Raw genomic sequence first — 25,802 nt, 5'->3', positions numbered from 1 at the left:
GGACACTTAGATTGTTTCCCAGTTTTGGCTATTGTGAATCATGCTTCTATGAACATTGGTGTACAGGTGTCTGTTTGAATCCCTGCTTTCAATTCTTTTGGGTATATAACTAGGGGTGGAATTGCTGGATCATATGATAATTCCACATTTGACTTTTTGAAGAACTGCCAAACCGTTTTCCACAGCAGCCGTACCATTTTACATTCCCACCAGCAATGCTGACGGTTCCAATTTCCCCATATCCTCACCAACACTCGTTGTTTTTCTTTTTTTCATAACAGCCATCCTAATAAGTGTGAAGTAGTATATCATTGTAGGTATTTTTGCATTTCTTTAATGATTATTGATGCTGAGCATCTTTTCATGTGGTTATTGGCCATCCGTATATCTTCTTTGGAGAATTGTCTTTTGCCCATTTTTGAATTGGGTTGTTCAGGTTTTTTGTTCTTCTTGTTGTTGAATTATAGGAGTTCTGTGTATATTTTGGATATTGACAGACTACAAACATGATTTGCAAGTATTTTCTCTGATTCTGTGGGCTGTCTTTTCACCCTCATGATAGTATCTTTTGATGCACAGAAGTTTTTCATTTTGGTGAAATCCAATTTATCTGTTTTCTGTTTTGTTGCCTGTGTTTTATTTGTCATATCCTATAGTCATTGCCAAATCTAAAATGTTGAAGATTTTCCCCTATATTTTCTTCTAAGAGTTTTATAGTTTTAGCTCTTATATGTATTTAAGTCTTTGGCACATTTTGAGTTAATTTTTTTTGTATATGGTATAAGGTAAGTATTCAGCTTCATTCTCCTGCATATGGATATTCAGTTTTCCCAGACTTGTTTGTTGAAGAGTGTCCTTTTCCCATTAAATGGTCTTGGGACTTTTATTGAAAATTTATTGACTATTTTTGAGCTCTCTGTTCTATTACATTGGTCTACTTATCCTTATGCCAATACTCTACTATTTTGATTACTGTAGCTTTGTAGTACTTTTTGGAATCAGAAAGTATAAGTTTTCTAACTTTGTTCTTTTTTTTCAAGATTGTTTGAGCTATTTGAAATCCTTTAAGATTCTATGTGAATTTTAGGACAACTTTTTCTATTTGTGCAAAAATGCCATTTGGATTTTGATAGGGATTGCGTTGAATTTGTAGATTGCTTTGGATAGTATTGCCATCTTAACAATATTAGTCTTTCAGTTTATGAACACGGAGCAGAATATCTTTTCGTTTACTTACATCTTTAATTTCTTTCTGCAATATTTTGTAGTTTTCAGTGTACAAGTCTTTAGCCTTGGTTAAATTTATTCCTAAATATTTTATTCTTTTTGATACTATTTAAATGGAATTATTTTCTTAATTTTCTTTACACACTGTTCATTGCTAGTGTATAGAAAATCAACTAAACTTTGTGTGTGACTTTGTATCCTGCAGCTTTGCTGAATTCATTTATTAGCTCTAACAGCTTTTTTGTGGAATGTTTAGGGATTCCTACATATAAGATTATATCATCTGCAAACAGAGATCATTTCACTTCTTCCTTTCAAATCTGAATGCCTTTAATTCCTTTTTCTTGCCTAATTACTTTAGCGAGAACTTCCAGTACTGTGTTTAATAGAAATGGTAAAAGTGGCTATCCTTGTCCTATTCCTAATCTTAGTAGGGGAAAAGCTTTCAGTTTTTCACCATTGAGTATAATATTAGCTGTGAGTTTTTTATATATGGCCTTTATTATGTTGAAGAAGTTCCCTTCTATTCTTAGTTTATTGAATATTTTCATTATAAAGCACATTAAATTTTAATTTTGTCAAATGCTTTCACTACATCGAGATTACCATGTGACGTTGGTTTTTTTTTTTTTTTAACTTCATTCTATTTGTGGTATATTACACTGATTGATTTTCATGTGTTGAACCATCCTTATATTCTGGGAATAAACCTCACTTGGTAATTGTGTATGCTTTTACTAATTGTGTATGCTCTTACTATGCTACTGAATTTTGTTTGCTAGTATTTTGTTGAGGATTTTTGCATTTTTAAGGGCTGTTTTTGAAATTAAAGTTTTATTGGAACACAGCCATGCCCATTCATTTCTGTATTATCTATGGCTACTTTCATGTTTCAACAGAGGCCACACGGCCTGCTAAGCTGCAAATATTTATTATCTGGCGTTTTTTTTTTTTTTTTTTTTTTGATGGAGTTTCACTCTTGTTGCCCAGGCTGGAGTGCAATGGCATGATCTCGGCTCACCACAACCTCCATCTCCCAGGTTCAAGTGATTCTCCTGCCTCAGCCTCCCTCGTAGATGGGATTACAGGTGTGCGCCACCAAGCCCAGCTAATTTTGTATTTTTAGTGGAGATGGGATTTGTCCATGTTGGTCAGGCTGGTCTTACACTTCCGACCTCAGGTGATCCACCCACCTTGGCCTCCCACAGTACTGGGATAATAGGCATGAGCCACCATGCCCAGCCTATCTGGCTCTTTATAGGAAAAGTTTGCCAACTTCTGAGTTAGGCAAATAACTCCTTACTCTGTTTCCACACTGCCCAAGAAATCTGGTTCTCATTTGGATTCCTGTGTAGATGCACCTTTAAAGTTGAATGGCCCTGGTCACATACCAATAAATATTTTAGGCGGTTATATTTCTCACAGCAAATTAATAAATTAACATTCTAGTTTATCCATTATTGTGTATGACCTATAGCTGTATCCCCAAGAGTCTGTTCCATTTTTAACAGAATCAGGGTTCTGAACTCACAAAGCTGAGGAAAGTATCCTGGAAATTGGAAACTTAACCAAATTGCTGCCCTTGGGAAGCCTTGTCTGGGTATCCAGCCTTCTGGCTTCCTCTGATAAAATCTAATTTCACTGCATGTCTTCTTTGATCTACAGTAGTTCATATTTCTATTTTTTTCTATCTTTCGCTTTTAGATTTCTACATCGTACTAAGGAAGAATGATTTCCTATATGATATAGCCGAACTATGCAAAAATCAGATCCTTGAAAAGGTCAGAACCTGTGTTTATACATAGTAGAAATAGAGAGTTATCCTCTATTTAGGCTATGTATGAATATATGTGTCACAAAAAACAGAGCAAATGAAAAAACTTACCCTTTCTTGACATTTTATTCTGCAATTTTTACAAATTATGTGTGTCTTTATTATCTGCAAACTACTCTACACATATTTATCTCATAAGTATGTGTACTGTTATTAATCCTGTTTTATAGAAACAGTAAAGGTGTAAGAGACTTACTCAAAATCGTGTAACTGATAGCTGTAAGATCAAGTCCCAGATCTTTTGCCTGTAAGTCTTAACCTTTCCACTACATCATAAGTTCGTAATCAGTATCAGAATTTAGTAGACATGTTAAGTATGCAAGCTGTATGAACATTGGAAATAATGTATGTAGAAGTCTATGAAAAAGTGTTAAAATCCCTTTATGGATGTTAAGTATCATAAATAATTCAGATCTTGACCTTCAATATCTAACATATAATCTTTGGGATGATACCAGAGTCCTCAATATACAATATACCATTGGCTTAGTATGGCAAGCAAAATTCTTCACAAGGTGCCTCCTTTCTACTTTTCTAGCCTCAGCTCATTCAGTTTCTGTCATTGGTCCCTGTAGCTTACTTTGTCCCTTTTCATCTATAATAAATGGCTAGCATTGTCCAAACACATTGTCCATTTCCATTTCTGTATTCAATTCCACATAATTAGGAAGAATGCCTAAAATGCCTATTTGTCTTTCTTCTGATAATCCTAGCTCAACTTCATCTCCTCCATGAAGCTTTCCTCAACCCTCCCCCACCTCTGGCAAAGTTAATCATTCCTTTCTGTTTTCCCAGAGCACTTTTTATAGCAAATCTCTGTATGGCAAAAATCATACGATGATTGTATATTTGAATTGCTATCGTTCCTACTAATCTGTGAGTTCTTTGTGAGCATGAACAGAGGCTTACACTTACTTGTCTTTGTGTCTTTAATATGTTACTACTAGGCTTAGATTTTGTTACTCAACTCAGATACATTTTGTTTAATGAATGAAATAAAGGCTGCAGTTCTTTCCTTATAAGGATCTGTATGTACAGATATATAAGTGGGAAACTGACCACACAAAAATACCTAGAAACACATAAATATATGTAAAACGATATAGTGTATGCTTGAGGTAGAATACTGGAATGATCAGAGCCAGGTTGAGTTATTTAGGGAAGGATTCCTCTAGGTTAGTAGTTAGCAATCTATGGCCCACAGGCCAAATCCTTCTGCCACCAGTGTTTTGTAAATAGAGTTTTACTGGAACATAGCCATGTTCATTTGTTAGTGTATTATATGTCTGCCTTAATGCTATGATAACAGAATTGACCAGTTGCAACAGAGACCATATGTCCTGTAAAACTGAAAATATTTGCCATCTGGCCCTTTACAGAAAAAGTTTGCCAACCCCTGGTCTAGGAATGGGCTTTTAATATGAAAAGAAGAGGAATGTGAATTGGTGAAGCATGAGTGTGCATCATAATTCAGTGAAAACCAGCCATAGTAGTAGGTATGCTAGGTAGGAAAGCTCCACTCCAATCCAGTTTGTCAGAGAGACCTATGCTGAAGAGATTAAATGTCAAGAATGTTTGGATTGAGAAAGAGGGAACACAAATCTAATGGAAAGAAATTTTGAAGTAAACACTCTGGGACTGCAGCAAAATAGTTTCCTAAATAGTAGCAAAGGATGATGATGAAGGAGAAGGAAGCAGCAACATAAATTAACATTGACTGAGTGTTTACTATGTGCCAGGTACTGTTCTCAGTGGTGTGTCTGTGTGTGTGTGTCCTATTTAATCCTCTCAACAACTAAATGAGATAATTGCTATTATCGTCTTTATTTTGCTGCAGAGGAAACTCAGGCACAGGAGGTTAAGCTAACTTGGTCAAGTTAATACAACTGGTAAGTGATAGAACCAAATCTGAACCCAGACTGTCGGGCTGCAGAGTCTTCATAATAGAGAAGGGGAAATCTGGAGATATTTGGTAAAAATACCCTTAAGCTTGAAGTAAGGTACTTAGTCCAAGTAATTGGGAAATGTGCTATCCCAACATGGTAAAAAAATGAACAGACAATAAAAGAGTAATGATGGAAGGCAGGGTGTGCAATTCGAAGAGTGTACTATGAATTAGGCAGAATGAGCAGGGCAAGGAAACAGATACTTAAGACATGTTATATAGTCATACAGTAAGATACGTTGTATAGTCAGTCATTGCGTTTAACCTTGATGAGACCAGAAAGCAATTAACTTCTCCTTGCACACATGAAAGCTGTCCTAAAATACTTGAAGAGCTGGTATATCCAATTGAGATATAGATTAGCAGTGACTTTCAAGGAGGTAAGGGACATTCAACCTCCCCACAAAAATATGCACACCTTAGAACCCCAAGTATATTATAATTGGTGAAGGTGTCAAGTCATAACACACACCATTCTCTCTCATTCTGTCTCCCTAAGAGAACTGGTTCCTGTCCAAGCTTGTATGACTGTTATGGTAAATATTTACCTCTTTGGACCATTTTTTAAAAAAAATACATATATATTGTATGTATGTTAAAGTAATACATATGCACTATGAAAATTTTGCCAGTAGAAGTATACCAAATGAAAACATTGGCTAGAGATGGTAGGATTGGAGATGGAAGGAGGAGGAGACATTAAACTAAATGACTTTCAACATTTCTTCCAAATCTATAGTTCTAAGTTTATACCAGCAGAGTGGTTACCAAGCACAAAGGAAAAGACCGCAATGTGACTTTGACATGGTTGGCTTGAACAGAGGACAAAATGGTACAGGAGAAAATCCAATATATGAAATCTAAATTTATAGAGCAGATTACTTTGCAGTGAACATTGAACTTATTTTTATAAAGATTGCTTTTAACTAGCCATTTTGGTATGTCCAAATATACTTAATTTTAATAAAAAATTTCATTTACACTTGTCAGTACTATATTTACTGTGTAAAATAAAGCAGGCACACATTGTTCATTATTTCAAAGAAGGAAGAGATTTCAGCCAAGTCATGTTGTAGTAGCTACAGTGGAAATAATTGAGTTGGGCCTTGCCCATAAACCTGCAATATGATAGAACTTAAAAGGCGGTCAGGCACAGTGACTCACACCTGTAATCGCAGCACTTTGGGAGGCCAAGGTAAGAGGATTACTTGAGGCCCAGGAGTTCAAGACCAGCCTGGGTAACATAGTGAGACTTCGTCTCTACAAAAAATAAAAAAGTTAGCCAGGCGCATTGATGCACACCGGTAATCCTAGCCACTCAGGAAGCTGAGGTAGGAGGATTGCGTGAGTCCAGGAGTTTGAGGCTGCAGTGAGCTATGATCATTCCACTGTACTCCAGCCTGAGCAACAGGGTGAGACCTGTCTCTTAAAAAGTAACTAACTTAAAAGATACCTTAAGTATGTAAGTTATGTGAAGTGCCTACCACAGTGCCAGTAAATGGTAGATGAAGACACAGAAGAGAAAAAAGGTGATGGTGGTGATGATACTATTGTTATGTCTTCTGTCCCCATATCACACTTATGCAAGACTTCAGAGAGAAAGTTGGTATTGTATATATTTATATCCACACGTACATACACGCACACACATGCTGTCCATGCTGCAAAACCTAAACTTGTACAGTGTTGTTTATAATAATGAAATCAGGACTCAGATTTGGAGTCTTAGATTTGGAAGGAACTTTAAAGATTACCCAGTCCAGCCTCCCTCTTCCTCCTGATGATTTAATATCTTCACCAATAGGTTATTTTACCTCTGCTTTCACATCCTTAGTGATGGCAAATTCATGCCTTTCCTTCCCGGAGAGCTTATCCCACTTTTGGATACAGAGCTCTGACTGGCAGAAAGTTCCTCCTAATAATGTGCTAAAGCTTATCTACCTATAGCTTCCACCCACTAGTTCTAACTCTCTCCCTTGGGGTAATATTGAACAAGTAGAGCAAATCTCATCTCTCTCCTACATGAAATCCCTCCAGATATTTGCAAACAGTTCTCATGTTTCCCCTGAGTCTTTCCTTCTAGTTAACCTTCCCTAGTTTCTTAAATTCTCACTCTCCTTGTTGCTTTCCTTTAAATGAGATTGTGCATCTGTATCTCATTCAAAATATAGGACCTAGAATTAAACATAAAATCCTACTTCTGATGTGTTTGGACTGGCAGGAGTGGAATATCCGGAACTGTCATTGTCCTTATTCCAAATATTGACTGAAATAATGATGATGCTGTTGCATTATTTAATGACATCAGATCCATATATATCTGCTAGCAACTATGATTTGGCACTATAGGAACCACTGAACTTCTCTGTTCAAGAAGCATGAGTCCGAAGCATTCCAAAAAGCATTAGCTTCTCTTATGCTCTGCCTCACACCTCTGCAAGCTTCTGGAAAGGGTAAACATTATACATAGTTAAAGAATACTAGGACTGCCTGTAGGACAAAGGAAGTCATGGCATTTTCATTAGCCACTTATTGGTAGCTGGATTACTTGTTAAAGGAAGTACTGGTGTTCTCATGGGTTCTTCTCTGCATACATAAAGATGTATAGTTACTACAAAGTAAGTGAAGAGGGGGGGACACCAAAGAGATATGCTCCCTCTTCTTTGTTCATCTCTGCTACATGGAGGAGACAGGATTTATTCCTTTCTTTGAGAAAGAGATTGGCCAGTTTCCTTCCTCCCCCTTCTTCTGGTGGATCATTCCAGAAGAATATTACATCTCATCATACTTATCTCCTAATAAAGTAAAAGTAAATGAAGGAGAGCTGGGGGCAGCGAATCGGCTGAGATGTGCTAGGAATACTTGGCTGGGCACAGTGGCTCATGCCTTGTAATCCCAGCACTTTGGGAGGCCGAGACGGGTAGATCACCTGAGGTCAGGAGTTCGAGATCAGCCTGGCCAACATGACGAAACCCTGTCTCTACTAAAAATACAAAAAATTAGCCAGGCTTGGTGGCAGGCACCTGTAATCCCAGCTACTTGGGAGGCTGAGGTTCACTGGAACCCGCGAGGCAGAGGTTGCAGTGAGCCGAGATTGCGCCACTGTACTCCAGCCTGAGCAACAAGAGTGAAACTCTGTCTCAAAACAAAACAGCAACAACAAAAAAACTTGTTAATCAGAGAGTGGCTGATCAATGGCGCATGCCAGGCGAGTCCCCTGCCTGGTGCATCCCAGATGAATTCCCTGTGTCCTGCCTGCCTGTAGCTTGTCCTTCATCACCACAGTGAGCAGATGTTCTGCTCACAGCTTTTCCATTTTAATTCCTGTGCATATTGGCATAGTATTATGATTTATCTAAAACTGAGAGTTCTGTCTTTTCTTTTTGAGTTTTCAGAAGTACATTTGATGCATCTTTTTTTCTGTTTTCCAGTTTCCATTTCTAGGGGAAATATTCCTCCCTTCCTGTTCTTTGAAATACTTAACACGTATCTGGCATGTAGTAAACACTTAAAATGATAGTTATATATTAATAATTTGACTGTTGTTAATATACAAGTGATAATTTGTAACTAAGTTTTTAATTATATCTTAATATATGAAGAATTTTTTTCTACTTTTCCTTGCTTCAAGGGGTGGCCTGTTGTGATTGTTTTATTACATTTTGAAAGGATACTGCCATAGCCTTACGGATTTTTCTACTACCTATTATACTTCTTTCAATGACTTCCAGAAATACGGAGTCATTACATTCTCCAGATCTGCACTATGCAATGAGTAGCCACTACCATGTTTGTCTAATTAAATTTAAATTTAATAAAAATTAAATACAATAAAAAATGCACTCCGTTGTACTAGCTACATTTCAAGTCCTAAATAGCCACATGTGGCTAGTGGCTCCCCATTGGACAACAGGAATATTGAACATTTCCATCATTGCATTACATTTTGAGAGGCTGGGGCTGGCAGATCCTTGAGGTCAGGAGTTTGAGACCAGCCTGGGCAACATGGCGAAACCCCATCTCTACTAAAAATACAAAAATTAGCCAAGCATGGTGTCACATGCCTATAATCCCAGGTACTCTGGAGGCACTGCTTTGGATATTAGTAGTCTGCGTTCTTGTGCTCTTTTCTCAGAAATTGAAGTGGATATATTTTCTAGGGTATTCCTAAGACTAATCTCTTAATGCTTCAGGGTTCTAAACATGCATTTTGAGGATTCACGTTACTGTTCTTATTCCAACCCCTTAGTGCCATTACTATCTTTTGGAATAAATACAAGAACTTTCACATCCTCCAAGAAGATTATTTTATTTTGTTTATTTTGTTTATTTATTTATTTATTTATTTTGAGACGGAGTCTTGCTTTGTCGCCCAGGCTGGAGTGCAGTGGCGCAATCTCAGCTCACTACAAGCTCCGCCTCCCGGGTTCACGCCATTCTTCTGCCTCAGCCTCTCGAGTAGCTGGGACTACAGGTGCCCACCACCACGCCTGGCTAATTTTTTTTTGTATTTTTAGTAGAGAGGGAGTTTCACCACGTTAGCCAAGATGGTCTCGATTTCCTGACCTCGTGATCCGCCTGCCTCGGCCTCCCAAAGTGCTGGGATTACAGGTGTGAGCCACCACACCTGGCCCTATTTTTATTTATTTATTTATTTTGAGACAGTGTTTCTCGCTGTTGCTGAGGCTGGAGTACAGTGGTATGATCATAGCTCACTGCAGCCTTGACCTCCCAAGCTCAGGTGATCCTCCTGCCTTAACCTCCCAAGTCGCTGGAACTGTAGGTACACACACCACCATGCCTGGCTAATTTTTATATTTTTTTGTAGAGACGGGGTTTTACCATGTTTCTGAGTCTCAAACTCGTAGGCTCAAACAATTCTTCTGCCTCAGCCTCCCAAAGTGCTGGAATTACAGATGTGAGCCACCATGCCCAGCCTTACCATAAATTTTAAAGGTCCCAGTCAACAATAAGAGAAAACAAAGGAAGAAGTGGCAAAGTAGAAGTCATTCTAGCAGATATTCCATAGAGTCGTCAGTCAAATTGCGAACACAGAATCCTTGGGTGCTAACCAGTAACAGGTGGTTGTGATGTTCCTTTTGTAAGTACATTGTATTATTCGAGATCTGACTTTTCCTTGTGAGAAAGGTATTAAACAGCAGTTTTTTCTTTAATAATCCTTGGTATCCACATTGCACACTTTTTATTTTTATGTTTTTTTTTTTTGAGACAGGGTGGAGTGCAGTGGCGGGATCACAGCTTACTGCAGCCTCCTGGGCTCAACTCAGTCCTCCTACTTTTGTCTCCTGAGTAGCTGGGGCCACAGGCATGTACCCCATGCCCAGCTAAATTTAAAAATTTTTTTGTAGAGATGGGGTCTCACTGTGTTGCCCAGGCTGGTCTCAAACTCCTGAGTTCAGGCAATCCCCCCCACTTCAGCCTCCTAAAATACTGGGATTACAGGTGATCCTCCTGCCTTAACCTCCTTACAGGTGTGAGCCACCACACCCAGCCGTTAAGCACTTTCAAAGCCATTTTTTGTTTGTTATTTACAGCAGCCCAGTGAAGCAGGTAGCATTGGGATTATTGTTCCTATTTGACTAATAAGAAAACTGAGATTCAGTTAAGTTACTAGCCTAAAGTCTTTTTTTTTTTTTTTTTTTTGACAGAGTCTCACTCTGTCGCCCAGGCTGGAGTGCAGTGGCATGATCTCTGCTCACTGCAACCTCTGCCTCCCGGGTTCAAGTGATTCTCATGCCTCAGCCTCCCCAGTAGCTGGGATTACAAGCATGTGCCACCATGCTTGGCTAATTTTTGTGTTTTTAGTAGAGATGGGGTTTCGCCATGTTGGCCAGGCTGGTCTTGAACCCCTGACCTCAAGGATCTGCCAGGCTCAGCCTCTCAAAGTGCTGGGACTACGGACGTGAGCCACCGTGTCCAGCCATGTTACCTGCCTAACATCTTAAAGGGAAAATAAACATTAAGGCAAGATAGAGTTGAGATTCAAATCAGGGTAAAATTTTAACGTCAAATTCAGCATGTTTTGTTTTGTTTTTACTTTGTTTTTGTTCTACTTTACTACCACTCTGACTGTAATAAAGAAAAGAGTGAAAGTTCTTTAGGGGAACTGAGGTACTCCCAAAGAATTGCTACAGTCCCATTTGTCCTGTGACCATGTGCTTGGGGTGCCATAACAGAATACCACAGACTGAGTGGCTTAAACAATAGAAATTTATATCCTCAAACTTCTGGGGGCTGGAAGTTCAGTGTCAAGATGCTGGCAGGAGAGGCTAGAGATGAGGTCTCTCTCCTTAGCTTACAGATGACACCTTCTTTCTGAGTCCTCATGCAGCATTTTTTTCTGTGTGGGAGAAAGAGATATCTCATGTCTCATCCTTTTGTCTTAAAGGAACCAATTATATCAGATTAGGGCCTCACCTGTATGACTTTATTTAACCTTAATTACCTCCTTAAATGCCCTGTCTCCAAATGTAGTCACATTGAGGGGTAGGGCTTTGACGTATGAATTTGAGGGAGACACAGTTCAGCGCATAACACAATGTTAATAGGTTTTTAATGGCTTTTGATATTCTGGCTTAGCCTGGTTAGCTGGAAACTAAATTTAATATTTGCATGGGACCAAATGTAGCAAATATCTGTATTCTTTATTTCTGTGAATATAGAAGCTTAGCTAAATTCAGCCTGTGGTACTTGCTGTAAGGTACTTTGCAACTCCAGGATATTCTAATAGCAAAAAAATCTGTATCTAAATTTTCTACTTTTCTTATAATGTAGCCTAATTTGTTAATAATTAGAGATCTCAGTACTTTACAGGTAATAAATGTTCCTCTCTTTCCTCCCCACCCACCTGTTTTACAGATGGAGAAATTAGCATACAGAGAAACTGACTTGTCAGATGTCAGAGCAAGGTATTGGTGGATCCAGGGATAAATCCCAAACTTCTTAACTCCTAGACCGGTTTTTAGTCCATTGACTATGCAGCCTAATGGTAAGTATCTTTTTACCTTATCCTGGAAGTAAGAGGGATTAAGAGACCTAGCAAGGACTGGCTTTAAGGAATTCCTCACTACTAATTAGACTACTCGTTATCCTTTTCTTTATAGCCATGATGTCATTTTTGTCATTGGCATGAATTTTCCAGATTGGGAGAGGAGGTTTGAAGTTTTGCTTTTCAAATAGTTAAAAATATTTCTCGGTGGCTCATGCCTGTAATCCCAACACTTTGGGAGGCCAAGGTGGGCGGATCACCTGAGGTCGGGAGTTCGAGACCAGCCTGACCAACATGGAGAAACCCCATCTCTACTAAAAATACAAAACTGGCGAGCATGGTGGCACATGCCTGTAATCCCAGCTACTTGGGAGGCTGAGGCAGAATTGCTTGAACCCAGGCGGCAGAGGTTGCTGTGAGCTGAGATCTCACTGTTGCACTCCAGCCTGGGCAGCAAGAGCAAAACGCCATCTCAAAAAAAAAAAAAAAAATCTGTAACAGTTTGGCTACATGATAAATAATTATTAAGAAAGGAAACTTATTTAATGAATTTGTTCGCTGTGGCAACAGAAATACAATGCAAGCCACTTATGTAGTTTAAAGTTTTCTAGTAGCCACATTTAGAAAGGTAAAAAGAAGAAGGGGCATGGGGGCTCTCACCTGTAATCCCAGCACTTTGGGAGGCCAAGGTGGGCCAATTGCTTGAGCCCAGGAATTGGAGACCAGCCTGGGCAACATAGCGAAACCCCATTGCTGCAAAGAATACAGAAGCATAGCCAGTCATGGTGGTGTGAGCCTGTAGTTCCAGCTACTAGGGAGGTCATAACACTTTATCACACTTAGGTAACTCTCTGTCTTCTAGACTAAGAGAGGGTGCCTTGTTGTTTTTTTAATCCTTATTACCTAACACAGGGCTGGAACTTAGATAGTCAATGAATTTTTCGTTTGAAGCATGGATGAATGCAGTTTCAGTATGGAAATATCAAAAATTTTAAGAGTGTTATTTTGAAAATAGTAAGTTGGAAATGGAATTTAAATACCAAATTGTACAAGATTTAGTAGGAAGCTACCCTCTTTAAACCTATAATATTACGTTCATTGATTCATTTTATTGACCTAGATATGTGAGATAGTAAGGAAAATAAGACATAATCTTTACTAGCAAATAGTTCATAATTAAGATATACATGTGATCAAACACAAATACACACACATAAAATATAGATAGTTGCTACTATAATATCTCAGCTCCTGTAATATTGTTTGATGCTTAGTGAAACAGAATTTCAAGGTCGAATAGGGTCTTAGGAGTTTATCTAGTTATCTCCCTTTATAACCTGTGAATTTTTCTCTCAGCTTGGAAAAGTTTCAGCATCTTTGGTGATAAGTGGTCATTCAGCTTTTCTGCTTGTACATTTTAGTGTATAACCAGTCCTCTACAGGACAATTCTCATTGTCAGAAAGTCTCTCTCTGACATCTGCTTCCCTGTAGTGAATGCTTTGTCGAATGCCTCCAATCAAAAGACTACATTTTGTGAAATCCCTGGTGAGCATTCTAGTAGCAGGTAAACTAGAACAGGGGTTTTCTATCTGATTTGTTTAGTGATATATCTCCAGTGCCTAGAATAATGACTGGCAAACAGTGGTAATAAATGTTTGTTGAATGAATTAATCTAAACATAAGCAGGATTTAGAGCATTATTTCAATTCAGTTTTTTAATTGTCAGATTTATACCCTTTGTGGACTATTACATATCTTTCATTGCTGTTTGCTGATCGGTTCTTTGCCTCTATGGCACAGTTTAACTTATTGAGCCCTAAATTTGTCATCTGTAAGAAGATACTAATAGTACCTGAGGTGGAATATATGAAAATATCTGGCACTGGGCCTGGTATATATAGTAATGGTAAGTATTAGTTGAATCTGAAATGGAATCAGTGCAGCAACCTCTGAACCTCCCCTGACCCTGACATCCCAGGAATGCAAGTTTATTTTTTAAAATTAATTAATTTCAAGAAGTATGCATTAACACAGAATATACCATTTTAATAATATTAGTGTACAGTTCAGTGACACTGAAGACATTCACATTGTTGTGCACCCATCACCATCATCAGTCTCTAGAACTTTTTTCATTTTGCAGAACTGCAGCTGTACCCATTAAAAATGGTAAGTTCATTTTTAATATTAGCTTAGGTAAAGCATGACTGAAATGGTAAATCTGTGGTAGAAAAAATAATACATTCTAAAACTAAATATAACTTACATACTATCTGTAGTTTTAAGTTACCTGTTTTCAGTTATTGTTTATTAACTTGAATAATTCATATCTTACCATCTGGCTTCTAGGTATCATCCTCTATGTCACAATTGTTTTGATGAGAGTGTGCATTGAAATATTGACTTTTTAATATGGATAATTTTTCTCTCATTGCATAACGTTCTGCATGTAGTAAAAAGACAAGTTTTTTTTTTTTTTTTTCTGCTTGCTGTGTGCCGAACTCTAGGAATACTGACTGGCTTAAGATTATTTAGCTCTGACACTCTGACAGGCATAAATGTAGGAGGTGGCACTACTACTTTGTTTAGGGCTGTCACCAGAAAGCTGTTACAAAATAATATTTGTCCTGGACTGTGAGGAACAAATAGGAATTTCCCAAATAGAGAAAAGGGGAAGGTCCAGAGGTATGAAAGAGTATGAGTTTGGATGCAGTTTACAGTTGTATGAGCTTGGAAAGAATATATGTCTGGATACAGTTTAGGGATTGATCCTTGAAGACTTTTAAATGGGCTAGTGACATGTTTTATCTGATTTGTATTTTAGAAAAATAATACTGATGTATGATTGGAAAGCAGTGAGAACAGACAAAGGAATTAAATAACTGTTTTTATTGATCAACGTGAGAGATAATGAAATCCTAAACTCTGAATAGGGGCAGGGGAGATTAAAGAGAAGAGATGGTTATTTTAGAGGTACAACTGACAGAATTGGATAACCAGTTGGATTTGGAGGGCAAGAGGGATTATAGGTTTCTGATTTGTTGTGTTAACTGGGATAGGGACTGCCAGAGAAGAAAGACAGAAACTGATTATTAAATAGTACCTGTGTACTAGAATATACTCTGAAACATGGCCATTATTCTTAGAACACTTTGAAAACATGATAGGTGACTAGCTCCTTTTTTAATGTGTAGAATTCTGTCAGATGCTGTATTCTCTTTATTTTGGGACAGTTGCCTGACTGAGGGACAGTTACCTGATTCACTGAGTAGTTTATGGCAGTACTTAAAAATTACACATTTTGTAATGCATTTGTTTCTTTTTCTTGAGTACTGCTTTCCATGTTTCAGTAGTTTGTACCAAGAGTCTATTTCTTCCTAGAAGCTAGAAGTTCCTTTTTCATTGTTCTTTTTTTTTTTTTTTTTTTTTTTTGAGACAGAGTCTTGCTCTGTTTCCCAGACTGGAGTGCAGTGACATAATCCTGGCTCATTGCAGCCTGGACTTCCTGGGCTTAAGCAATCCTGCCATCGCAGCCTCTTAAGTAGCTGAAACCACAGGTTCCACGCCCAGCTAATTTTTAAATTTTTTTGTAGAGATGGGGTCTCACTATGTTGCTGAGACTGGTCTCGAACTCCTGGGCTCAATGAATCCTCCTGCCTTGCCTCCCAAAGTGCCGGGATAGCAGGCATGGGCCACTGAACTTTTTGAACCATTTGATGCCTTTCTGCCCTTAACTATTTGTTATTTTGTTCATTTTGCTGCATAACTGAATATGGATTTTGTTTTCTTTACTGGAATACTTCCTCTTTTCTTTTCTTTCTTTTTCTCTTTTTTTTTTTTTTTTTTTGAGACAAGTCTTGCTCTGTTGCCCAAGCTAGACTAATTTTTTTAAATTGCATTGGTTACTTTTGAATATTGTTTTACTGATGATCTTTCAACCTGGTTTCTATTTGTTGTGGCTTCCTTTAATCAATTTTGTGTATACTGGTAGGTCATCTTTACTTAAGCAATATAGCACTAAAAACTTGTATGTAAATGGAATATATAGTATGTTTAATTTTTAAGAATATATGTTTTCTAATTATGAAAAATTTTAAACATAAATTTAATCATGATCCCCTAATATATTTTTCAGTAATTTTAAAGCCTAATCTAGTTTTTAATCTTTACTAATGATTCAGAGGAAAACAGGCATAGCAAGCTACTAGAAAGACAGGGGATGTAAAAACCAGGAGAGAAGGCAAACAACTGGCCAATGTTGCTGGAATGTAGTAGAAAAGGGAGAAGTCATAACAGATAAGATTAGAGAGGTGGCAGGAATCAAATCCTGCATGGCTTTGTAAAGCACCCTTAACTGAGTATGAAGCTATTGGAGGTCCTTCAGAAGAGAAATGACCTTATCTGTTTTATGTTTTAAAATACTCATTTTGACCTAGTAGTAGGGTTCTCCCCCAAAACAGAAACAATGGGAGCTGGGTAGGTAGGTAGAGAGAGATTTATTGTGGGAATTGGCTCACAGGATTAGAGAGGCTGAGAAATCCCATGATATACTATGTGTAAGCTGGTGCCATTAGTCTGAGTCCAAAGACCTAAGAATCAGGGAGCTGATGGTGTAACTCTGCCTTCAGTGCCAAAGACCTGAAAACCAGTGGGGAAGGCAGAGGGGACCGTTGTAAGTCTTGGGATCTGAGGCTCAAGAACTAGGAGCTCCATTGTCTAAGGACAGGATAAGATGGATATCCTAGCTCACAAAACGAGAGAATTCACTCTTCCTTCACCTTTTTGTGCTATTTGGACCCTCAGTGGATTGGATAATGCCCACACACATTGCTGAGAGCAATATTCTTTACTCAGTCTACTGATTCAAATGTTAATCTCTTCAAGAAATACAACCACAGATACACTCAGAAATAATATTTACCAGCTATCTGGGCATTCCTTAGCCCAGTTAAATTGACAAATAAAGTTGACCATCACAAGTACTCCTTTCAACTCAGCACCCATATGTATTTCCTTAAGCCATATTTGATCTCCAAATGAAGATAGTAACAGGGTCATTATTCTACCTAACATAAACAGCTATCTTGCATACAACCGAAAACACACTAACCCCCTCCCCAGGAGAGTGAAGTTCTTCAGTGATGTTTACTCTTCTCCTGATAGTCTGTAACTTAAATATTATGATGTAAAATTAAAAACACTTAAATATTGATATAAAGTCAATACAACTTTTGTTACATGATAAGAAAAGATAGGAAAGAACACAAAGATATTTGCTTAATATGTGTATATATACAAACAAACATTCATAATGAAATAAGGAGGAAATACTCAGAACAATTATAGTTGTTTCTGTACTGGTCACATGGTTATTGCTGGTATTTATAACTTACCTATTCTGTATTTTTTTTTATTTTTATTTTTTTATTTTTGCCTTCTGCAAGAACCTCATGATTCTTTACCCAGCAGGGTGACCCAAAGGTTTGGCCCATTTGTAGTTCTGCCTGGATTGCGTTTTTGTAGTTATCCATTGGCCTTAATCACAGAGTGGAGTAATACTGAGAAACACCCTAAGGTATCTCCTGTATTCTAGACATACTCTTCAGTTCTTCCATTGTGGAGTAGTAGTTCAGTTTCTCCTTGATAGTCCGGATGAATCACCTCAGGCAACAACACCGCAACTCCCTCTTCACCTGTTGACTCAGAGGCGTGAGGAACCCAGAGTAGCTAGGTGGCAGTCTTTAAAAAAAAAAAAAAGTTGGAGATTTTTTGGTTTTGTCTTTTATTATTTTTAAACTGAAACATAATTGTACATATTTATTGGGTACAGTGTGATATTTCAATACATGTACATAATGTGTAATGATTGAATCGGTAATTAGCATATCAATTGCTTCAAACATTTATCATTTATTTGTGTTGGGAGCATTCAGAAATACGCTCTTTTTGCTGTTTGAAAATACACAATAAGTTCTAATTATAGTCACCTATAGTGCTGTAGAACACTATAACTTACTTCTTTTATTTAGCTGTACTTTTATATTTGTCCCCCTACCTCCCCTTTTTTCCCTTTAGTAACCACTATTCTGTCTACTATGAGGTCTACTTTTGTAGCTTCCACATATGACTGAAAACATGTGGTATTTCTCTTTCTGTGCCTGGCTTATTTCCTTAACCTGGTGTTCTACAAGCTAATCCATGCTGCCACAAATGACAGAATTTCATTCTTTTTATGGCTAAATAGTATCCCATTGTTTGTATATACCATATTTTCTTTATTTATTTATCTAATGATGGACACTTTGGTTGATCCCATATCTTGACTATTATGAATAGTGCTGCAATAAACATGGGAGTGCAGATAACTTTTTGACATACTGATTTCCTTCCCTATGGATATATACCCAGTATTGGAATTGCTGGATCACATGGTAGTATTCTTTTTAGATTTTTGAGGAACCTTCATCCTGTTTTCCGTAGTAGCTGTACTAATTTACTATACCACCAACAGTGAATAAGAGTTCCCCTTTCTCCACATTTTTGTCAGCATTTATTTTTGTCTTTTTAGTAGTAGCCACTGTAACTAGGGTAAAATGGTATCTCATTGTGGTTTTGATTTGCATTTCCCTGATGATTAGTGATGCTGAGCATTTTTTCATATACCTGTTAGCCATTTCTGTGTCTTCTTTTGAGAGATATCTATTCAGCTCATTTGTTTATTTTTAAATCAGATTATTTGTTGTTTTGTGTTTTGGGGGGAGTTTTTTGGTTTTTGCTGTCGTTTGAGCTCCCTGCATGTTCTAGATATTAATCCCTTGTTGGATGAATAGTTTACATATATTTCTCTGATTCTGCACTCTTTTCCCTCTGTTGATTGTTTCCTTTGCTGTGCAGAAGCTTTTTAGTTTGATATAATCTCATGATGTCTAATTGTGTAATTTTGCTTTTGTTGCCTTTGCTTTTGAGGTCTTCTCCATAAAATGTTTGCCCAAATCAATGTCTTGAAGCATTTCTCCTGTGTTTTTTTTCTAGTAGTTTTATAGTTTCAGGCCTTCATTTAAGTCTTGATCTGTTTTTAATTGATTTTTGTACATGGTGAGAGGTCTAGTTTTATTTTTATGTACAGGGGTCTAGTTTAATTTTTCTGCATATGGATATCCTGTTTTCCCAGTGGAGAAAACTTTATTTCCCAGTGGAGAAAAACTTTATTTATTGAGGAGACTGTCCCTTCCCCAGTGAATGTTCTTGATGCCTTTCTCAAAAATCAGTTGGCTGTAAATACATGGATTTATTTCTGGGTTCTCTATTCTGGGTTCCATTGGTATATATGTGTGTTCTTATGCCAGTACCATGGTGTTTTGTTTACCATGTCTTTGTTATGTATTTTGAAATCCAGTAGTGTGATGCCTCCAGCTTTGTTCTTTTTTGCTCAGGTTTGCTTTGGCTATTTGGAAACTTTTATGGTTCCATACAAATTTTAGAATTTTTTTCTATTTTTGTGAAGAATGTCATTGGTATTTTGATAGGGATTGCATTGAATCTATAGACGACTTTTGGTAGTATGGTTATTTTAACAATATTAAGCCTTCCAATCCATGAACATGAGATATCTTTCTATTTGTTTGTGTCCTCTTCCATTTCTTTCATCAGTGTTCTGTGGTTTCCCTTGTAGAGATCTTTTACCTCCTTGGATAAATTTATTCGTAGGTTTTTTTTTTTTAATAGCTATTGTAAATGAGATTGCTTTCTTGATTTGTTTTGTTGTTGTTGTTTTACTAATTCATTGTTGGTTCAGTGCTACTGATTTTTATATGTTGATTTTGTGTCCTGCAGCTTTCCTGAATTTGTTTATCAGTTCTAAGAATTTTTTGGTAGAGCTTTTTTTTTTTTTTCTTTTTGATGGAGTCTCACTCTGTTGCCCAGGCTGGAGTGCAGTGGTATGAACATGGCTCACTGCAGCCTTAACCTCTCAATAGATCCTCCCACCTCAGCCTCCCAAGTAGTTGGGACCACAGGCATGTACCACCATCCTGGCTAACTTTTTGTATTTTTTGTAGAGATGGGGTCTTGCCATGTTGCCCAGGTTGGTCTTGAAGTTCTGGGCTCAAGTGATCCTTCTGTCTCACCCTCCCAAAGTGCTGGGATTACAGGCGTGAGCCACCGCACCCAGCCGTCTTTCCCCTTAATACTGCTTTGGCTGTATCCCATAGGTTTGGGTATGTTATGTTTCTTTTTTCATTTGTTTCAAGAAACTTTAAAATTTTCTTCTTAATTTCTTCATTGACCTATTGGTTTTTCAGGAACATGTTTAATTTCTTTGTATTTCTATGATTTTGAAAGTTCCTCTTGTTATTGATTTCTATTTTTATTCCATTGTGGTCTGAAATGATACTTGATATGATTTCAGTTCTCTTAAATTTGGTGAGATTTACTTATGGTCTAATTTGGAGAATGTTCTATGTTCTGATGAAAAGAATGTATGTTATACAGCTGTTGGAAGACAGTAAAAGTACTGTCACCTAGCTGGCACTGTAACTGCATCTTTTGTGTGTCTGTGTGTGTGTGCTTTTTTTTTTTTTATTTTTAGTAGAGACGGGGTTTTACCACAAGGCCATTCCATAGTTCTGTCAAGCCAGCTGCTTCAGGATGATGCATGTTGAGATTGTTAATTCCATGAGCATAAGCTCATTGCCACACTTCTTTGTGTAGCTTCTTGGTCAGAAGCAGTGCTGTCTGTAATGGTGGATAAGGGATTTTGTGAGTCTGCAGTTGGTAGTTTTGACAGTAGAATTGCATGCAGGGAAGGCAAATCAATATCCAGAGTAAATGTCTATTCCAGCTGGACAAAATACTGTCCCTTCAATGAAGAAAGCAGTCCATTGTAATCAACCTGTCACTGGGTAGCTGGCTGATCACCCTGGGGAATAGTGCCGTATCAGGGGCTCAGTGTTGATCTCTGCTACTGGCAGATTGGACACTCAGCAATGGCCATCGCCAGATTGGCCTTGGTATGTGGAAGTCCATGCTGCTGAACTTATGCATAATTTCTATGCAAATAAGGAATGGAGGGGCCATTTACTGGGTTGGGGAAGATGAAAAGTAACAAGATGACAGAGGATGGCCTTCTGTTTTAGTCATGTTAAGTTCTTAATATCTGATTGATAACCATGTAGAGATGGCCTACAGGTGGTTATATGTGAATGTGTGTGGGATTCTAAGATTCCAGTTCTGGAAATGTGAATTTGGAAGTGATCTTAATGGAGTGGTGAGCAGACATACCCTATTTGAATGAGGTGATAATATGGGGTAGTGAGGAGGCAATAACTGTGAGGTAGTCAAGAGGCAATAACTGCAGGTAACTCTTAAGTTTTCCTGTGAAGGAGAGCAAAGAAATAGAGGAATATAATAGGAGGGATATGTGTGGGATTAAGAGAAGGGTGTGAGGTTTTGTTTATTTTAGGTTTTCATTGATAGGAAATAATAGAGCAGTAAGAATGCTGGTGCAAATGATCTGTTAGAAAGGAGGTACTTGATAGTAGGATCAGCAATGTGGCAGAATAGGAAACTCCTGACTCTCCCTCCACCCATGGATGCACCAAATAAATATCTATTCTTGGATCAGTTCTCTGTCAGAGAAAGTCAGAGACTAGTTGAAAAATTCCTACCCGTGGGGCAACTGAGGAAACATCCTCATCGAATGGGTAGGAAAAACTGAAGCACACTAGGGCCAGACCCCATCCTGGGCATTGTGCCATAAAATTGGGAAGGGAAGCCCCAACATCCAACTTCTCCCCATGGAGAGGAGGGTTTTAACCCCACATATAGCATCCTAACTTAAGATTCTTCATGGTCTGGCTCTTAATTCATCAACTCTGGGAGCAAAGGGGATTAGACATATGCAAGTCTTTCTAGACCACAGGAAAAAAGCAGCAGTTAGATATGGGCACTTAAGCACTTCAGAGCTTTCATCCCCCAGGAGCAATACATAGAAGGGACTTAAGAAATGAAGCCCCCTGTTTGCCCCCAGAAGGAGTTTATGACACACTATTCCGGCAGCTTTTTGGTTGTTTGGCTTCTAACTAACTTACATTGGGGGAGTTTAGGAGCAGTCAAATATTAACCCGCCTCCAGCCTGGGAAGAGTTTGTCCACACATTGAATACCTCAGCTTACACAGCTTCCACCAAGGGTCTACATCCTAAACCTCTCAGCTCTGGGAGAAGAAGGGATTGGCCTATGCAGATCTCTAGACCTCTGCAGGAAAAAAGCAGCAGATTTATACAGGTACAGAAGCACATCCCTGGACTTTATTCCCCAGGAGAAGTGCAGAGAAGAAGCTTAAAATGTAGCCCCCGATTTTTCCGCAGAAGGGGTTTATGACATACTCTTCTGGTGACTACTTGCCAGCCTGGCTTCCAAATAACTTGCATTCAGGAATTAAAGGGGTAGACAGCTATTAACCTGACACCACCCTGATAAGCATATGTCCACATGAGTGCCCCAACTTTTACAGCTATCTCCCAAAGGATTACATCCTAAACATCTTAGCTCTGGGAGCCAAGGGGACTAGGCATAGATGAGTTTTTCTAGATCACAGAACAATGGGATGGCTTTAAATAGGTATACAAATACCTTCAGAGATCATACCTCTTATGAGCAGTACAGAAAGGAAGTAGGAACATGTAGGTCCCATTTGTTCTCCAAAAGGGGCTTATAGCACATACTTCCAGTGGCTACTTGACAGCCTGGCTTCTGATGAACTTGCATTTGGGATCTGATGGGAAAACAAACAGTAGTCCTCTAGCTAATCTCAGTGATAAATCCAAGGCTACTCATTCTTCCTCGAAGGAGTTTGGTCATGCCTCAAGTGCCACAACTTCTATAGCTTCCACCCAAGGGACAAGATTTGGGAATCAGTGGAGCTTTGCATTCCTGAGTAGCCTTAGACCACAGCAAACAAAAAGGGGGACGTACAGTAGGACCACTTCTATGAGCTTCTCCCCAGGATCAGAGGGTGCAACCTGAATGTGAGTACAGTTTTTTGCCACAGATTTTGTTAGCTTAGTGCAGGGAGAGTGGGACATAAATGCCCAGGCTCAACTGTGAAGATAGAAGGAAATGGAAAACCCATTCAGTACCTCAACATCTCCAGCTACATCTAGAGATTCTGGCTCCTACTCTATGGTATTGTGGGGATATTGACAGAATGTGGCACATCCTAAGCTTGAGGGAACCATCATAAAAGAGACAGCAGTCTGAATAAACACAGAGATTAGAGAGTGCCTTAAAATTTTTGGCTGGATGGATTGGTGAGATCCTTCTCCTACATGAAGCCAGTCTGACAAGTTGGGGAGAGGTTATATTCTTATTTAATGCATAGAAACTAATATAAAAATCAAAGAACAGAGAATCTATTTTAAAAAAAAAAGAGAGAGAGAGAAATCTCCACAAGTGAAATAGAGATATGTGATTCGCCTGACAGAGAATTTAAGATAATGGTTATAAAGATGTTCACTGAAGTCAAAAGAGCAATGAAAGAACAAACTAAGAACTTTGACAAAGAGATAGAAAGTATAAAATAGTACCAAATAGACATCAAAGATGTGAAAAATACTATAACTGAACTAAAAAATTCAATGGAGGTGTTCAACAGCAGATTCGATGAAGCAGAAGAAAGGATTGATGAAATCAAAGACAGGTCATTGAAAAAAATCCAATCTGAGCAAAAAGAAAGCAGAATGAAAAGGATAGTTTAAATAGAGTTTATGAGACCTGTGGGACACCATCAAGTGGACAACATATGCATTATTGATATGTCAGAAAGAGAAGAAATAAAATATATTCAAAGAAATTTCGTCAGAAAACTTCCTAAGCCTGGGGAAGGAAATAGAAAGCCAGATCCAGGAAGTCCAAGAACACCAAATAAGATGAACCTAAAAAGATCCACACCAAGGCAAGTTGTAATCAAATTATAAGTTAGAGAGAGTTGAAAGCAGCAAGCGAAAAGTGAGTTGTCACATGTGAGGGAAGCACCCTAAGGCTATCAGTGGATTTCACAGCAGAAACCTTGCAGATCAGAAGAGAGTATGATGATATTATTCAAAACCCTGAAAGGAAAAAACACACAAAAACCAACACTGCTAGCAAAGCATGCTATACACAGCAATCCTGTCTTTCAAAAACAAAGGGATAATCAAGACTTTCTCAAACAAAAACAGAGAATTTATCCCCACTAGACCAGCCTTACAAGAAATGCTAAAGGGAATTCAGAAGAGAACGTTAATCAGTAATGTGAAAACATATGAAAGTATAAAACTCACTGAAAGAGGAGATATTACAACTGGTAACATAGAAATACAAAGGATCATGGAAGACTACTATGAACAGTTATAAGCCAACAAATTGAACAACCAGAAGAAATGAATACATTGCTAGAAATATATAGTTTACGAAGAGTGAATCACAAAGCAGTTAGAAATCTGAATAGTCCAATTATGAGCAATGAGATTCAATTAGTAATTAAAAGTCTCCTATCAGAGTAAAGCCTGGGACCTAATGGCATCATAGCTGAATTGTACCAGACACTTAAGAACAAATACCAGTCCTTCTCAAACTCTTCCAGAAAGTTGAAGAGGAGGGAATTCTTCAAAATTTATTTTATGAGGCCAGCAGTACCTTGATACCAAAGCTAGACAAAGATACAAGAGAAGACTACATCTCGCTTTATCTGAATGGTAAGAGGAAAAAGAAGACTGCAGACCAATCTCACTGATGAACATAGATGCAAAAATCTTCAACAAAATACTAAGAAACCATATTCAGCAGTATATTAAAAGAATCATTCACCATGATTAAGTGGAATTTGCCCTTGGGATGTGATGCAGATGAATAAATGTGACTCACCATATAACAGAATGAAGGACAAAAATCACATGATCATCTCAATAGATGGAGAAAATGCATTTGACAAAATTCAACATCCTTTCATAATGAAAACTCTCAATATATTAGGTATAGAAGGAATGTTCCTCAACACATAGCTAACTTTGTCCTCAATGGTAAGAAGTTGAAGGATTCTCCTATAAGATCTAGAATAAGACAAGGATGCCCACTCTTACCACTTCTGTTCAACATAGTATCAGAAGTCCTAGCCCAAGCAATTAGGCAAGAAAAAGAAATAAAAGGCATCCAAATAGGAAAGGGTGAAATGAAATTGTCTCTGTTTGCTGACAACTTGATCTTACATATTGAAAATCTTAAAGACTGCACCAAAACACCATTTGAATTAGACAAATCCAGTAAAGTTGCAGGATACAAAATCAACTAACAAAAGTCAGCAGCATTTCTATACACTAACAGTGAACTTTCCGGAAAAGAAATTAAAAAAACAATCCCATTTACAATAGCAGTCCCATTTACAATACCACTTACTACTTTTTTTTTTCTTTTTTTTTTATTATTATACTTTAAGTTCTAGGGTACATGTGCATAACGTGCAAGTTTGTTACATATGTATACTTGTGCCATGTTGGTGTGCTGCACCCATCAACTCGTCAGCACCCATCAACTCGTCATTTACATCAGGTATAACTCTCAATGCAATCCCTCCCCTCTCCCCCCTCCCTATAATAGGCCCTGGTGTGTGATGTTCCCCTTCCCGAGTCCAAATGATCTCATTGTTCAGTTCCCATCTATGAGTGAGAACATGCGGTGTTTGGTTTTCTGTGCTTGTGATAGTTTGCTGAGAATGATGGTTTCCAGCTGCATCCATGTCCCTACAAAGGACA

General features: G+C 38.0%; 1 protein-coding gene across 3 annotated transcripts in view; it reads left to right on the top strand.

Moving 5' to 3' along the window:
• Positions 1 to 11,882: 11,882 nt before the first annotated feature.
• The window catches only part of SCMH1 (sex comb on midleg homolog 1 (Drosophila)), a 177,971-nt gene continuing 164,051 nt past the window's right edge, over positions 11,883 to 25,802 (top strand). For all 3 annotated transcript variants that reach the window (XM_012001714.1, XM_012001712.1, XM_012001711.1), the window contains exon 1: positions 11,883 to 12,015. Coding sequence is in view for 2 of the 3 variants with exons in the window: in XM_012001712.1 (XP_011857102.1) it covers positions 12,003 to 12,015 (13 nt within the window). In the remaining variant the exon portion in view is untranslated. The remainder of the gene's footprint in view (positions 12,016 to 25,802) is intronic.

The sequence above is a fragment of the Mandrillus leucophaeus genome, unplaced genomic scaffold (assembly GCF_000951045.1).
Source record: "Mandrillus leucophaeus isolate KB7577 unplaced genomic scaffold, Mleu.le_1.0 Scaffold67, whole genome shotgun sequence".
Lineage (NCBI taxonomy): Eukaryota > Metazoa > Chordata > Mammalia > Primates > Cercopithecidae > Mandrillus > Mandrillus leucophaeus.
The sequence above is the reverse complement of the archived record's forward strand: the minus strand, read 5'-3'. Positions and strand labels throughout refer to the sequence as shown.